We start from the raw sequence: 18,233 nt of genomic DNA on the forward strand, positions 1-18,233 counted from the left end.
ATGGCTAGCGGGTAGGTTGCTGTCTTTCTCTGTGGCTAAACCAACTAGGCTCGTAATTTAACCCTTTTTTTTTCATATTTACAGATGACATACAACTTTGATATTTAGTTCGAGAAAGCAATTCTGCCAAAAAACACATTTTGATAAAAAATAAATTAATTTTACGTTCAAAAAGACTCTCCTGTGAAGTCGTGACTTGCGACATACGTCTAGTTTCCTGAATCGGATCACAAATGTCTTGAGTCAATAAGTATTCAAACCCTTTGTTATGGCTAAATAGTTCAGGAGTAAAAATGTGCTTAACAAGTCACATAATAAGTTGCATGGACTCACTCTGTGTGCAGTAATAGTATTTAACATGATTTTTGAATTACTACCTCATCTCTGTACCCCACACATACAATTATCTGTAAGGTCGCTTAGTCGAGCAGTAAATTTCAAACAGATTCAACCACAAAGACTAGGGAGGTTTTCCAATGCCTTGCAAAGAAGGGCACCAGAAGGTGTGGCCAGTCCTCATAGACACCCTCTTGTTGTTGTTGCATAGGTTTTGGCTCCCTGGGTCTAATGACGTCCGTGTTGGTGTGTCCTGATGGGAAAACCATTGAGGCAGAGGCAGCCCACGGCACTGTGACACGGCACTACCGCCAACACCAGAGGGTAAGGAACCTCTAACCCTGATTCTATCCCTGACTCACGCCACGGTAACTAGCAACTGAGCATTAGGACCTTTCCACGCTGGTGGGAAATTCAGTCTAATTGCTAATGATAGCCAGTAACTGTTACAAATATCCTCTCTCCTCTTGTAGGGTAGACCACCATGTCACTGTTAAAACTATCCTCTGTCCTCCTGTATGGTAGAGCTACCAGAACCATTTCAGTAGGCATGTTTATACCTGGTTCTAACATTCTTTGTCCTGAGAGTGCCAAGAGTGTGCCAAGCTGTCGTCAAGGCACAGGTTGGCTACTTTGAAGAATCTCAAATATAAAATATATTTTGATTTGTTTAAACTTTTTTGGTAACTACATGATTCCATATGTGTTTTTTCATAGTTTTGATGTCTTCACTATTATTCTACAATGTAGAAAATAGTAAAAATAAAGAAAACACCTAGAATGGGTAGGTGACCAAAACGTTTGACTGGTACTGTATATATTTTGATCAGATGTTATAAGTGTAAAATGGGCAGGATCAGGATTGTTGTGACTTTAATTTCATTCATCTGTTGACTGTTATTTATCTAATCAACTAACTATGTTTAATTGTTACCCAAATAAATTAAACATGTAACAATTAACTCATTAGGAATTTGGGACACCATGAGAGAGGTTGTTTAAAGAGTTACCATCTCCCAAATTAAAATCTAAAGGTTTACCTATCATAAAACAGTCAACGTATTAATCATAGCCTCGTATCATATCATCATTCTGAACAGTCGTAACCTGCATCTGCAAAAAATCCAGCCTTACTTATGATTCAGTACTACACAAATTGGTTTAATAATTTATTTACTACTAAATGATAACACAGGATAAACATACACACTTAATACATTAGTAACAGGTCCCTAGCGGACTGACACAACATATGGCGGCTTGTTACAAAGGAGATGGAGCGGGAGAGAGAGAAAGAGACACTTATCGTTGGTACATTGGAGGAACTACTCTCACAGTAATCATATACTTTGCACATGAACCGCCGCCCATTTGGAGTAAGAAAGCATGAATGTTTTTACGTGTAAATTCCTTAGTTTGCCATGGATCTTTGTCGGAACCAGGTCCTTCATAGGAAGGTTGTTGAGCCTTTCCGCGGCACGCTTGTAAGGCTCTAATTGTCCAAGAGGGGTCGTTCACCCGTCTCTTCCACTGTTGCTCTTCTCTGCCCAGTGACTTGTCTTGTCGTCCTGAACAAAACTACAGAGTTTATTCTCCTTCCATTCGCTCTGGAAGCTGCTTCTTTGAAGATAGTCTAGCCAGCCGTGTTGATGGCTCGCAAGGGTGATGAGAGTAGTAGAATAGGACAGTTTGAAGAGTAGTAGAATGGTCCCACTTAAATGTGATTTTCTAGATACTTTACTTAGGACAGCTAATCAGCCGTACCAGTCATTATCCGGGAGATGAGCTTCTCGCCTCTACCTCGTGTTGATATTCAGAGTTCAAACCACTTTGGACGTGAGCTGCAGCTACACGCTTCTCTGGTCTAAATGTTAATTTCTTTACCTTTTATGTACTTTCTGGTCAAAAGGGACAGTTCCGTCAGGCTGACACACTCTCTGACCTCACTCGGGGCGTGGCTACTTACTGTGCAAAGTTTATAGGAGACAAATTATCTCTTATGGCTCCTAAAATCACATTCATATCTTAACATAAATACTGTCATCATTTTTCACAATGTAAAGGATGGAGATTTCATACATGAAGTGTATATACTTTTCAAGTTACAGTATTTTTAATGACATCACAAAATAACAACCCATATGACATTAGTTTTCTATAGCTTGCCTCTGACCATTCTCCACATTCAGTGTTAAAGTTTCAGTGGGAAAAGTCTCTGTGTAGAACATTCCTGTGTGAATTTGGAGAGGGATGTTCTCTGTATCTCCTCTCCTTTAATTTACAATTGGGCGTGAGGTGTCAACCCCCCCTCACCCCCTCCGTGTGTGTGAGAGAGTCTGATTACTGTCATCCATTGCCAAGCTGATCTGATCCAGTCGGATCCTCACAGGACAGTCATGACAGGATGAAGGATGCATGTTAGCGGCAGGTAAAAACAGGGCACTGTCCTCTCTCCTCCTGTAGGGCCGACCCACCAGCACCAACCCCATCGCCAGTATCTTTGCCTGGACCAGAGGGCTGGAACACAGAGGGAAACTGGATGGAAACCCAGACCTCATCAAGTAATAACTACTAAAACCCTGTAATATCTCAATAACTACTAAAACCCTTTAATATCTCAATAACTACAAAAGCCCTGACCTGTAATTTCTCAATAACTACTAAAACCTGTAATATCTCAATAACTACTAAATCCCTGTAATATCTCAATAACTACTAAAACCCTGACCTGTAATATCTCAATAACTACTAAAACCTGTAATATATCAATAACTACTAAAACACTGTAATATCTCAATAACTACTAAAACCCTGTAATATCTCAATAACTACTAAAACCTGTAATATATCAATAACCACTAAAACCCTGTAATATATCAATAACTACTAAAACCTGTAATATATCAATAACTACTAAAACCCTGACCTGTAATATCTCAATAACTACTAAAACCTGTAATATATCAATAACTACTAAAACCCTGTAATATCTCAATAACCACTAAAACCCTGACCTGTAATATATCAATAACTACTAAAACGCTGACCTGTAATATCAATAACTACTAAAACCCTGTAATATATCAATAACTACTAAAACCCTGACCTGTAATATATCAATAACTACTAAAACCCTGTAATATCTCAATAACTACTAAAACCCTGACCTGTAATATATCAATAACTACTAAAACCCTGTAATATCTCAATAACTACTAAAACCCTGACCTGTAATATCTCAATAACTACTAAAACCTGTAATATCTCAATAACTACTAAAACCCTGACCTGTAATATCTCAATAACTACTAAAACCCTGACCTGTAATATCTCAATAACTACTAAAACCCTGACCTGTAATATCTCAATAACCACTAAAACCCTGTAATATATCAATAACTACTAAAACCTGTAATATCTCAATAACTACTAAAACCCTGTAATATCTCAATAACTACTAAAACCCTGACCTGTAATATCTCAATAACCACTAAAACCCTGTAATATCTCAATAACTACTAAAACCCTGTAATATCTCAATAACTACTAAAACGCTGACCTGTATTATCTCAATAACTACTAAAACCTGTAATATCTCAATAACTACTAAAACCCTGTAATATATCAATAACTACTAAAACCCTGACCTGTAATATCTCAATAACTACTAAAACCCTGACCTGTAATATCTCAATAACCACTAAAACACTGACCTGTAATATCAATAACTACTAAAACCCTGTAATATATCAATAACTACTAAAACCCTGACCTGTAATATATCAATAACTACTAAAACCCTGTAATATATCAATAACTACTAAAACCTGTAATATCTCAATAACTACTAAAACCCTGACCTGTAATATCTCAATAACTACTAAAACCCTGACCTGTAATATCTCAATAACTACTAAAACCTGTAATATATCAATAACTACTATTTTTTTTAATTTATTTTATTTCACCTTTATTTAACCAGGTAGGCAAATTGAGAACACGTTCTCATTTACAATTGCGACCTGGCCAAGATAAAGCAAAGCAGTTCGATACATACAACAACACATAGTTACACATGGAGTAGAACAAACATACAGTCAATAATACAGTGAAAAATAAGTCTATATACAATGTGAGCAAGTGAGGTGAGATAAGGGAGGTGAAGGCAAACAAAATATATATACAAATAAATAAAAATATAAAAAGGCCATGGTGGCGAAGTAAATACAATATAGCAAGTAAAAAAAACACTGGAATGGTTGGTTTGCAGTGGAAGAAAGTGCAAAGTAGAGATAGAAATAATGGGGTGCAAAGGAGCAAAAATAAATAAATGAATACAGTAGGTAAAGAGGTAGTTGTTTGGGCTAAATTATAGATGGGCTATGTACAGGTGCAGTAATCTATGAGCTGCTCTGACAGCTGGTGCTTAAAGCTAGTGAGGGAGATAAGTGTTTCCAGCTTCAGAGATTTTTGTAGTTCGTTCCAGTCATTGGCAGCAGAGAACTGGAAGGAGAGGCGGCCAAAGGAAGAATTGGTTTTGGGGGTGACCAGAGAGATATACCTGCTGGAGCGCGTGCTACAGGTAGGTGCTGCTATGGTGACCAGCGAGCTGAGATAAGGGGGGACTTTACCTAGCAGGGTCTTGTAGATGACCTGGAGCCAGTGGGTTTGGCGACGAGTATGAAGCGAGGGCCAGCCAACGAGAGTGTACAGGTCGCAGTGGTGGGTAGTGTAAGGGGCTTTGGTGACAAAACGGATGGCACTGTGATAGACTGCATCCAATTTATTGAGTAGGGTATTGGAGGCTATTTTGTAAATGACATCACCGAAGTCGAGGATTGGTAGGATGGTCAGTTTTACAAGGGTATATTTGGCAGCATGAGTGAAGGATGCTTTGTTGCGGAATAGGAAGCCAATTCTAGATTTAACTTTGGATTGGAGATGTTTGATGTGAGTCTGGAAGGAGAGTTTACAGTCTAACCAGACACCTAGGTATTTGTAGTTGTCCACATATTCTAAGTCAAAGCCGTCTAGAGTAGTGATGTTGGACAGGCGGGCAGGTGCAGGCAGCGATCGGTTGAAGAGCATGCATTTAGTTTTACTTGTATTTAAGAGCAATTGGAGGCCACGGAAGGAGAGTTGTATGGCATTGAAGCTCGTCTGGAGGGTTGTTAACACAGTGTCCAAAGAAGGGCCAGAAGTATACAGAATAGTGTCGTCTGCGTAGAGGTGGATCAGAGACTCACCAGCAGCAAGAGCGACATCATTGATGTATACAGAGAAGAGAGTCGGTCCAAGAATTGAACCCTGTGGCACCCCCATAGAGACTGCCAGAGGCCCGGACAACAGACCCTCCGATTTGACACACTGAACTCGATCAGAGAAGTAGTTGGTGAACCAGGCGAGGCAATCATTAGAGAAACCAAGGCTGTCGAGTCTGCCGATGAGGATGTGGTGATTGACAAAGTCAAAAGCCTTGGCCAGGTCAATGAATACGGCTGCACAGTATTGTTTCCTATCGATGGCGGTTAAGATATCGTTTATGACCTTGAGCGTGGCTGAGGTGCACCCATGACCAGCTCTGAAACCAGATTGCATAGCGGAGAAGGTATGGTGGGATTCGAAATGGTCGGTAATCTGTTTGTTAACTTGGCTTTCGAAGACCTTAGAAAGGCAGGGTAGGATAGATATGGGTCTGTAGCTGTTTGGGTCAAGAGTGTCCCCCCCTTTGAAGAGGGGGATAACCGCAGCTGCTTTCCAATCTTTGGGAATCTCAGACGACACGAAAGAGAGGTTGAAAAGGCTAGTAATAGGGGTGGCAACAATTTCAGCAGATAGTTTTAGAAAGAAAGGGTCCAGATTATCTAGCCCGGCTGATTTGTAAGGGTCCAGATTTTGCAGCTCTTTCAGAACATCAGCTGACTGTATTTGGGAGAAAGAGAAATGGGGAAGGATTGGGCGAGTTGCTGTGGGGGGTGCAGTGCTGTTGACCGGGGTAGGGGTAGCCAGGTGGAAAGCATGACCAGCCGTAGAAAAATGCTTATTGAAATTCTCAATTATAGTGGATTTGTCGGTGGTGACAGTGTTTCCTATCTTCAGTGCAGTTGGAAGCTGGGAGGAGGTACTAAAACCTGTAATATCTCAATAACTACTAAAACCCTGTAATATCTCAATAAATACTAAAACCCTGACCTGCAATATCTCAATAACTACTAAAACCCTGTAATATCTCAATAACTACTAAAACGCTGACCTGTAATATCTCAATAACTACTAAAACCTGTAATATCTCAATAACTACTAAAACCCTGACCTGTAATATCTCAATAACCACTAAAACCCTGTAATATATCAATAACTACTAAAACCTGTAATATCTCAATAACTACTAAAACGCTGACCTGTAATATATCAATAACTACTAAAACCTGTAATATATCAATAACTACTAAAACCCTGTAATATCTCAATAACTACTAAAACCCTGTAATATCTCAATAACTACTAAAACCCTGACCTGTAATATCTCAATAACTACTAAAACCCTGACCTGTAATATATCAATAACTACTAAAACCCTGTAATCTCTCAATAACTACTAAAACCCTGACCTGTAATATCTCAATAACTACTAAAACCCTGACCTGTAATATCTCAATAACTACTAAAACCTGTAATATCTCAATAACTACTAAAACCCTGACCTGTAATATCTCAATAACTACTAAAACCCTCTAATATCTCAATAACTACTAAAACCCTGTAATATCTCAATAACTACTAAAACCCTGACCTGTAATATATCAATAACTACTAAAACCCTGTAATATCTCAATAACTACTAAAACGCTGACCTGTAATATCAATAACTACTAAAACCTGTAATATCTCAATAACTACTAAAACCCTGTCATACCTCAATAACTACTAAAACGCTGACCTGTAATATCTCAATAACTACTAAAACCCTGACCTGTAATATCTCAATAACTACTAAAACCTGTAATATCTCAATAACTACTAAAACCTGTAATATCTCAATAACTACTAAAACCTGTAATATCTCAATAACTACTAAAACCTGTAATATATCAATAAGTACTAAAACCCTGTAATATCTCAATAACTACTAAAACCCTGTAATATCTCAATAAATACTAAAACCCTGACCTGTAATATCTCAATAACTACTAAAACCCTGACCTGTAATATCTCAATAACTACTAAAACCCTGACCTGTAATATATCAATAACTACTAAAACCCTGTAATCTCTCAATAACTACTAAAACGCTGACCTGTAATATATCAATAACTACTAAAACCTGTAATATCTCAATAACTACTAAAACCCTGTAATATCTCAATAACTACTAAAACCCTGACCTGTAATATCTCAATAACTACTAAAACCCTGTAATATCTCAATAACTACTAAAACCCTGACCTGTAATATCTCAATAACCACTAAAACCCTGTAATATCTCAATAACTACTAAAACCCTGTAATATCTCAATAACTACTAAAACCCTGACCTGTAATATCTCAATAACTACTAAAACCCTGTAATATCTCAATAACTACTAAAACCCTGTAATATCTCAATAACTACTAAAACCCTCTAATATCTCAATAACTACTAAAACCCTGTAATATCTCAATAACTACTAAAACCCTGACCTGTAATATATCAATAACTACTAAAACCCTGTAATATCTCAATAACTACTAAAACGCTGACCTGTAATATCAATAACTACTAAAACCTGTAATATCTCAATAACTACTAAAACCCTGTCATACCTCAATAACTACTAAAACGCTGACCTGTAATATCTCAATAACTACTAAAACCCTGACCTGTAATATCTCAATAACTACTAAAACCTGTAATATCTCAATAACTACTAAAACCTGTAATATCTCAATAACTACTAAAACCTGTAATATCTCAATAACTACTAAAACCTGTAATATATCAATAAGTACTAAAACCCTGTAATATCTCAATAACTACTAAAACCCTGTAATATCTCAATAAATACTAAAACCCTGACCTGTAATATCTCAATAACTACTAAAACCCTGACCTGTAATATCTCAATAACTACTAAAACCCTGACCTGTAATATATCAATAACTACTAAAACCCTGTAATCTCTCAATAACTACTAAAACGCTGACCTGTAATATATCAATAACTACTAAAACCTGTAATATCTCAATAACTACTAAAACCCTGTAATATATCAATAACTACTAAAACCCTGACCTGTAATATCTCAATAACTACTAAAACCCTGTAATATCTCAATAACTACTAAAACCCTGACCTGTAATATCTCAATAACCACTAAAACCCTGTAATATCTCAATAACTACTAAAACCCTGTAATATCTCAATAACTACTAAAACCCTGACCTGTAATATCTCAATAACTACTAAAACCCTGACCTGTAATATATCAATAACTACTAAAACGCTGACCTGTAATATCTCAATAACTACTAAAACCCTGACCTGTAATATCTCAATAACTACTAAAACCCTGACCTGTAATATCTCAATAACTACTAAAACCCTGACCTGTAATATATCAATAACTACTAAAACCCTGTAATCTCTCAATAACTACTAAAACCCTGACCTGTAATATATCAATAACTACTAAAACCTGTAATATCTCAATAACTACTAAAACCCTGTAATATCTCAATAACTACTAAAACCCTGTAATATCTCAATAACTACTAAAACCCTGTAATATCTCAATAACTACTAAAACGCTGACCTGTAATATCTCAATAACTACTAAAACCCTGTAATATATCAATAACTACTAAAACCCTGACCTGTAATATCTCAATAACTACTAAAACCCTGTAATATCTCAATAACTACTAAAACCCTGACCTGTAATATCTCAATAACCACTAAAACCCTGTAATATCTCAATAACTACTAAAACCCTGTAATATCTCAATAACTACTAAAACCCTGACCTGTAATATCTCAATAACTACTAAAACCCTGTAATATCTCAATAACTACTAAAACCCTGTAATATCTCAATAACTACTAAAACCCTGACCTGTAATATATCAATAACTACTAAAACGCTGACCTGTAATATCTCAATAACTACTAAAACCCTGACCTGTAATATCTCAATAACTACTAAAACCCTGACCTGTAATATCTCAATAACTACTAAAACCCTGACCTGTAATATCTCAATAACTACTAAAACCCTGACCTGTAATATCTCAATAACTACTAAAACCTGTAATACATCAATAACTACTAAAACCCTGACCTGTAATATATTATTATATTAGTTATTGATGTTCGTGGAAAAAGTGACGCCAGAGGAGATGGCTGCCGTTCTACGGCTTCCTAACCAATTGTGCTATTGTGTGTTTTTTCGCGTTATTTGTAAGTTATTTTGGACACAATGTTTCTGCCACTGTCTGGATAGCAGGACATCGATTTCTCACCTCGTACTGGAGAACGTTTTTTCTTTAATGAGTCGGACGCGAAGGATTTATTTCAGACACCCGACAAGGCCCAAATCCACGTCATTCGCATGAGAAAGCGACAGAGATATTGGGGTGCCTTGTAAGGAACCGACGGCGAGTGGGTAATCTGCCTCTACCATCAGTCCTATTAGCCAACGTCATTGGATAACAAAATAAGCAAGCTACGATCGCGAATATGCTACCAACGGGACTTTAAAAACTGTAATATCTTATGTTTCACCAAGTCGTGGCTGAACGATGACATGGATAAGATACAGCTGGCAGGTTTTACACTGTATCGGCAAGATAGAACAGCTGCCTCCAGTAAGACAAGGGGTGGTGATCTGTGTATATTTGTAAACAACAGCTGGTGCACGAAATCTAATATTAAGGAAGTCTCGAGGTTTTGCTCGCCTGAGGTAGAGTATCTCACGATAAGCTGTAGACCACACTATTTACCAAGAGAGTTTATCTATATTTTTCTTAGCTGTCTATTTACCACCACAGACCGATGCTGCACTAAAACCGCACTCAATGAGCTGTATACGGCCATAAGCAAACAGGAAAACGCTCATCCAGAGGCGTTGCTCCTAGTGGCCTGGGACTTCAATGCAAAATCTAAAGCAGTAAGCACCAGTGACTCAGTCAATAAGGAAGTGGTAAGATGATGCAGATGCTAAGCTACAGGACTGTTTTGCTAGCACAGACAGGAATATGTTCCGGGATTCTTCCAATGGCATTGAGGAGTACACCACATCAGTCACTGGCTTCATCAATAAGTGCATTGATGACGTTGTCCCCACAGCTGCCCAGTGACACGAGCCTACCAGACGAGCTAAATTACTTCTATGCTTGCTTCGAGAATAGCAACACTGAAGCATGCATGAGAGCATCAGCTGTTCGAGACGACTGTACATCACATCGGCTACGCTCTCTGTAGCCGAAGTGAGTAAGACCTTTAAACAGGTCATCATTCACAAGGCCAGGACGTGTACTCCGACCATGCACTGACCAACTGGCAAGTGTCTTCACTGACATTTTCAACCTGTCCCTGACTGAGTCTGTAATACCAACATGTTTCAAGCAGACCACCATAGTCCCTTTGCCCAAGAACACTCAGGTAACCTGCCTAAATCACTACCGACCCGTAGCACTCACGTCTGTAGCTTGGAAAGGCTGGTCATGGTCACATCAACACCATTATCCCAGAAACCCTAGACCCACTCCAATTTTCATACCGCCCCAACAGATCCACAGATGACACAATCTCTATTTCACTCCACACTGCCCTTTCCCACCTGGACAAAAGGAACACCTACGTGAGAATGTTATTTATTGACTACAGCTCAGCGTTCAACACCATAGTGCCCACAAAGCTCATCACTAAGCTAAGGACCCTGGGACTCAACACATCCCTCTGCAACTGGATCCTGGACTTCCTGACGGGCCGCCCCCAGGTAGTAAGGGTAGGTAACAACACATCCGCCACACTGATCCTCAACACGGGGGCCCCTCAGGGGTGCATACTTAGTCTCCTCCTGTACTCCCTGTTCACTCATGACCGCACGGCTAGGCATGACTCCAACACCATCATTAAATTAGCTGATGACACAACAATGGTAGGCCTGATCACCGACAACGATGAGACAGCCTATAGGGAGGTCAGAGACCTGGCCGGGTGGTGCCAGGATAACAACCTCTCCCTCACGTGATCAAGGCAAAGGAGATGATTGTGGACTACAGGAAAAGGAGGACCGAGCACGCCCCCATTCTCATCGACGGGGCTGTAGTGGAGCAGGTTGAGAGCTTCAAGTTCCTTGGTGTCCACATCACCAATGATCTATCATGGTCCAAACACACCAAGACAGTTGTGAAGAGCGCACGACAAAACCTTTTCCCCCTCAGGAGACTAAAAAGATTTGGCATGGGTCCCCAGATCCTCAAAAGATTCTACAGCTGCACCATCGAGAGCATCCTGACTGGTTGCATCACTGCCTGGTATCAGAGGAAGGCCCTAACAACTGCCAAAGACTCCAGCCACCCTAGTCATAGACTGTTCTCTCTGCTACTGCACAGGAAGTGGTACCGGAGCACCAAGTCTAGGTCCAAAATACTTCTTAACAGCTTCTACCCCCAAGCCATAACACTCCTGAACATCTAATCAAATGGCTACCCAGACTATTTGCATTGTTCCCCCCACACCCTCTTTCACGCTGCTTGACTAACCGGTGCTCCCGCACATTGACTCTGTACCAGTACCACCTGTATATAGCCTTCACATTGACTCGGCACCAGTACCCCCTGTATATAGCCTCCACATTGACTCTGTACCGGTACCCCCTGTATATAGCCTCCACATTGACTCTGCACCAGTACCCCCTGTATATAGTCTCCACATTGACTCTGCACCGTAATACCCTGTATATAGCCTCCACATTGACTCTGCACCGGTACCCCCTGTATATAACATCGCTACTGTTATTTTACTGCTGCTCTTTAAGAATTTGTTCTTTTTTTAAATCTATTTTTTTACTTAACACATTTTTCTTAAAACTGCATTGTTAGTTAAGGGCTTGTAAGTAAGCATTTCACCTGTTGTATTCGGCGCATGTGACAAATAACATTTGATTTTATCAATAACTACTAAAACCCTTACCTGTAATACATCAATAACTATGAAAACCTGTAATATACTCAGCAAAAAAAGAAATGTCCTCTCACTGTCAACTGCGTTTATTTTCAGCAAACTTAACCTGCTGTTGTCTCATTGACCCCTGTTGACATGTAGGTAACTAACCCTGACCCCTGTTGACCTGTAGGTAACTAACCCTGACCCCAGTTGACCTGTAGGTAACTAACCCTAACCCCTGTTGACCTGTAGGTAACTAACCCTGACCCCTGTTGACCTGTAGGTAACTAACCCTGACCCCTGTTGACCTGTAGGTAACTAACCCTGACCCCTGTTGACCTGTAGGTAACTAACCCTGACCCCTGTTGACCTGTAGGTAACTAACCCTGACCCCTGTTGACCTGTAGGTAACTAACCCTGACCCCTGTTGACCTGTAGGTAACTAACCCTGACCCCTGTTGACCTGTAGGTAACTAACCCTGACCCCTGTTGACCTGTAGGTAACTAACCCTGACCCCTGTTGACCTGTAGGTAACTAACCCTGACCCCTGTTGACCTGTAGGTAACTAACCCTGACCCCTGTTGACCTGTAGGTAACTAACCCTGACCCCTGTTGACCTGTAGGTAACTAACCCTGACCCCTGTTGACCTGTAGGTAACTAACCCTAACCCCTGTTGACCTGTAGGTAACTAACCCTGACCCCTGTTGACCTGTAGATAACTAACCCCTGTTGACCTGTAGGTAACTAACCCTGACCCCTGTTGACCTGTAGGTAACTAACCCTAACCCCTGTTGACCTGTAGGTAACTAACCCCTGTTGACCTGTAGGTAACTAACCCCTGTTGACCTGTAGGTAACTAACCCCTGTTGACCTGTAGGTAACTAACCCCTGTTGACCTGTAGGTAACTAACCCTGACCCCTGTTGACCTGTAGGTAACTAACCCCTGTTGACCTGTAGGTAACTAACCCTGACCCCTGTTGACCTGTAGGTAACTAACCCTGACCCCTGTTGACCTGTAGGTAACTAACCCTGACCCCTGTTGACCTGTAGGTAACTAACCCCTGTTGACCTGTAGGTAACTAACCCTGACCCCTGTTGACCTGTAGGTAACTAACCCCTGTTGACCTGTAGGTAACTAACCCTGACCCCTGTTGACCTGTAGGTAACTAACCCTGACCCCTGTTGACCTGTAGGTAACTAACCCCTGTTGACCTGTAGGTAACTAACCCTGACCCCTGTTGACCTGTAGGTAACTAACCCTAACCCCTGTTGACCTGTAGGTAACTAACCCTGACCCCAGTTGACCTGTAGGTAACTAACCCTAACCCCTGTTGACCTGTAGGTAACTAACCCTGACCCCTGTTGACCTGTAGGTAACTAACCCTGACCCCTGTTGACCTGTAGGTAACTAACCCCTGTTGACCTGTAGGTAACTAACCCTGACCCCTGTTGACCTGTAGGTAACTAACCCCTGTTGACCTGTAGGTAACTAACCCTGACCCCTGTTGACCTGTAGGTAACTAACCCTGACCCCTGTTGACCTGTAGGTAACTAACCCTGACCCCTGTTGACCTGTAGGTAACTAACCCTGACCCCTGTTGACCTGTAGGTAACTAACCCTGACCCCTGTTGACCTGTAGGTAACTAACCCTGACCCCTGTTGACCTGTAGGTAACTAACCCTGACCCCTGTTGACATGTAGGTAACTAACCCTGACCCCTGTTGACCTGTAGGTAACTAACCCCTGTTGACCTGTAGGTAACTAACCCTGACCCCTGTTAACCTGTAGGTAACTAACCCTGACCCCTGTTGACCTGTAGGTAACTAACCCTGACCCCTGTTGACCTGTAGGTAACTAACCCTGACCCCTGTTGACCTGTAGGTAACTAACCCTGACCCCTGTTGACCTGTAGGTAACTAACCCTGACCCCTGTTGACCTGTAGGTAACTAACCCTGACCCCTGTTGACCTGTAGGTAACTAACCCCTGTTGACCTGTAGGTAACTAACCCTGACCCCTGTTGACCTGTAGGTAACTAACCCTAACCCCTGTTGACCTGTAGGTAACTAACCCTGACCCCAGTTGACCTGTAGGTAACTAACCCTAACCCCTGTTGACCTGTAGGTAACTAACCCTGACCCCTGTTGACCTGTAGGTAACTAACCCTGACCCCTGTTGACCTGTAGGTAACTAACCCCTGTTGACCTGTAGGTAACTAACCCTGACCCCTGTTGACCTGTAGGTAACTAACCCTGACCCCTGTTGACCTGTAGGTAACTAACCCTGACCCCTGTTGACCTGTAGGTAACTAACCCTGACCCCTGTTGACCTGTAGGTAACTAACCCTGACCCCTGTTGACCTGTAGGTAACTAACCCTGACCCCTGTTGACCTGTAGGTAACTAACCCTGACCCCTGTTGACCTGTAGGTAACTAACCCTGACCCCTGTTGACATGTAGGTAACTAACCCTGACCCCTGTTGACCTGTAGGTAACTAACCCCTGTTGACCTGTAGGTAACTAACCCTGACCCCTGTTAACCTGTAGGTAACTAACCCTGACCCCTGTTGACCTGTAGGTAACTAACCCTGACCCCTGTTGACCTGTAGGTAACTAACCCTGACCCCTGTTGACCTGTAGGTAACTAACCCTGACCCCTGTTGACCTGTAGGTAACTAACCCCTGTTGACCTGTAGGTAACTAACCCTGACCCCTGTTGACCTGTAGGTAACTAACCCTGACCCCTGTTGACCTGTAGGTAACTAACCCCTGTTGACCTGTAGGTAACTAACCCTGACCCCTGTTGACCTGTAGGTAACTAACCCTAACCCCTGTTGACCTGTAGGTAACTAACCCTGAACCCAGTTGACCTGTAGGTAACTAACCCTAACCCCTGTTGACCTGTAGGTAACTAACCCTGACCCCTGTTGACCTGTAGGTAACTAACCCTGACCCCTGTTGACCTGTAGGTAACTAACCCTGACCCCTGTTGACCTGTAGGTAACTAACCCTGACCCCTGTTGACCTGTAGGTAACTAACCCTGACCCCTGTTGACCTGTAGGTAACTAACCCTGACCCCTGTTGACCTGTAGGTAACTAACCCTGACCCCTGTTGACCTGTAGGTAACTAACCCTAACCCCTGTTGACCTGTAGGTAACTAACCCTGACCCCTGTTGACCTGTAGGTAACTAACCCCTGTTGACCTGTAGGTAACTAACCCTGACCCCTGTTGACCTGTAGGTAACTAACCCTAACCCCTGTTGACCTGTAGGTAACTAACCCCTGTTGACCTGTAGGTAACTAACCCCTGTTGACCTGTAGGTAACTAACCCCTGTTGACCTGTAGGTAACTAATCCCTGTTGACCTGTAGGTAACTAACCCTGACCCTGTTGACCTGTAGGTAACTAACCCCTGTTGACCTGTAGGTAACTAACCCTGACCCCTGTTGACCTGTAGGTAACTAACCCTGACCCCTGTTGACCTGTAGGTAACTAACCCTGACCCCTGTTGACCTGTAGGTAACTAACCCCTGTTGACCTGTAGGTAACTAACCCTGACCCCTGTTGACCTGTAGGTAACTAACCCCTGTTGACCTGTAGGTAACTAACCCTGACCCCTGTTGACCTGTAGGTAACTAACCCTGACCCCTGTTGACCTGTAGGTAACTAACCCCTGTTGACCTGTAGGTAACTAACCCTGACCCCTGTTGACCTGTAGGTAACTAACCCTAACCCCTGTTGACCTGTAGGTAACTAACCCTGACCCCAGTTGACCTGTAGGTAACTAACCCTAACCCCTGTTGACCTGTAGGTAACTAACCCTGACCCCTGTTGACCTGTAGGTAACTAACCCTGACCCCTGTTGACCTGTAGGTAACTAACCCCTGTTGACCTGTAGGTAACTAACCCTGACCCCTGTTGACCTGTAGGTAACTAACCCTGACCCCTGTTGACCTGTAGGTAACTAACCCCTGTTGACCTGTAGGTAACTAACCCTGACCCCTGTTGACCTGTAGGTAACTAACCCTGACCCCTGTTGACCTGTAGGTAACTAACCCTGACCCCTGTTGACCTGTAGGTAACTAACCCTGACCCCTGTTGACCTGTAGGTAACTAACCCTGACCCCTGTTGACCTGTAGGTAACTAACCCTGACCCCTGTTGACATGTAGGTAACTAACCCTGACCCCTGTTGACCTGTAGGTAACTAACCCCTGTTGACCTGTAGGTAACTAACCCTGACCCCTGTTGACCTGTAGGTAACTAACCCTGACCCCTGTTGACCTGTAGGTAACTAACCCTGACCCCTGTTGACCTGTAGGTAACTAACCCTGACCCCTGTTGACCTGTAGGTAACTAACCCTGACCCCTGTTGACCTGTAGGTAACTAACCCTGACCCCTGTTGACCTGTAGGTAACTAACCCCTGTTGACCTGTAGGTAACTAACCCTGACCCCTGTTGACCTGTAGGTAACTAACCCTGACCCCTGTTGACCTGTAGGTAACTAACCCCTGTTGACCTGTAGGTAACTAACCCTGACCCCTGTTGACCTGTAGGTAACTAACCCTAACCCCTGTTGACCTGTAGGTAACTAACCCTGAACCCAGTTGACCTGTAGGTAACTAACCCTAACCCCTGTTGACCTGTAGGTAACTAACCCTGACCCCTGTTGACCTGTAGGTAACTAACCCTGACCCCTGTTGACCTGTAGGTAACTAACCCCTGTTGACCTGTAGGTAACTAACCCTGACCTCTGTTGACCTGTAGGTAACTAACCCTGACCCCTGTTGACCTGTAGGTAACTAACCCCTGTTGACCTGTAGGTAACTAACCCTGACCCCTGTTGACCTGTAGGTAACTAACCCTGACCCCTGTTGACCTGTAGGTAACTAACCCTGACCCCTGTTGACCTGTAGGTAACTAACCCTGACCCCTGTTGACCTGTAGGTAACTAACCCTGACCCCTGTTGACCTGTAGGTAACTAACCCTGACCCCTGTTGACCTGTAGGTAACTAACCCTGACCCCTGTTGACCTGTAGGTAACTAACCCTGACCCCTGTTGACCTGTAGGTAACTAACCCTGACCCCTGTTGACCTGTAGGTAACTAACCCTGACCCCTGTTGACCTGTAGGTAACTAACCCTGACCCCTGTTGACCTGTAGGTAACTAACCCTGACCCCTGTTGACCTGTAGGTAACTAACCCTGACCCCTGTTGACCTGTAGGTAACTAACCCTGACCCCTGTTGACCTGTAGGTAACTAACCCTGACCCCTGTTGACCTGTAGGTAACTAACCCTGACCCCTGTTGACCTGTAGGTAACTAACCCTGACCCCTGTTGACCTGTAGGTAACTAACCCTGACCCCTGTTGACCTGTAGGTAACTAACCCTGACCCCTGTTGACCTGTAGGTAACTAACCCTGACCCCTGTTGACCTGTAGGTAACTAACCCTGACCCCTGTTGACCTGTAGGTAACTAACCCTGACCCCTGTTGACCTGTAGGTAACTAACCCTGACCCCTGTTGACCTGTAGGTAACTAACCCTGACCCCTGTTGACCTGTAGGTAACTAACCCTGACCCCTGTTGACCTGTAGGTAACTAACCCTGACCCCTGTTGACCTGTAGGTAACTAACCCTGACCCCTGTTGACCTGTAGGTAACTAACCCTGACCCCTGTTGACCTGTAGGTAACTAACCCTGACCCCTGTTGACCTGTAGGTAACTAACCCTGACCCCTGTTG

At 42.5% G+C, this 18,233-nt stretch overlaps 1 protein-coding gene across 1 annotated transcript in view; it reads left to right on the top strand.

Annotated features, from left to right (window-relative positions):
- The window catches only part of LOC120041557 (isocitrate dehydrogenase [NADP], mitochondrial-like), a 50,880-nt gene that overhangs the window by 22,699 nt on the left and 9,948 nt on the right, over positions 1–18,233 (top strand). Inside the window, exons 6-7 of the mRNA XM_038986434.1 lie at positions 548–660; positions 2,800–2,897. Coding sequence (XP_038842362.1) covers positions 548–660; positions 2,800–2,897 — 211 coding nt within the window. The remainder of the gene's footprint in view (positions 1–547; positions 661–2,799; positions 2,898–18,233) is intronic.

The sequence above is a fragment of the Salvelinus namaycush genome, unplaced genomic scaffold (assembly GCF_016432855.1).
Source record: "Salvelinus namaycush isolate Seneca unplaced genomic scaffold, SaNama_1.0 Scaffold475, whole genome shotgun sequence".
Taxonomy (NCBI): domain Eukaryota; kingdom Metazoa; phylum Chordata; class Actinopteri; order Salmoniformes; family Salmonidae; genus Salvelinus; species Salvelinus namaycush.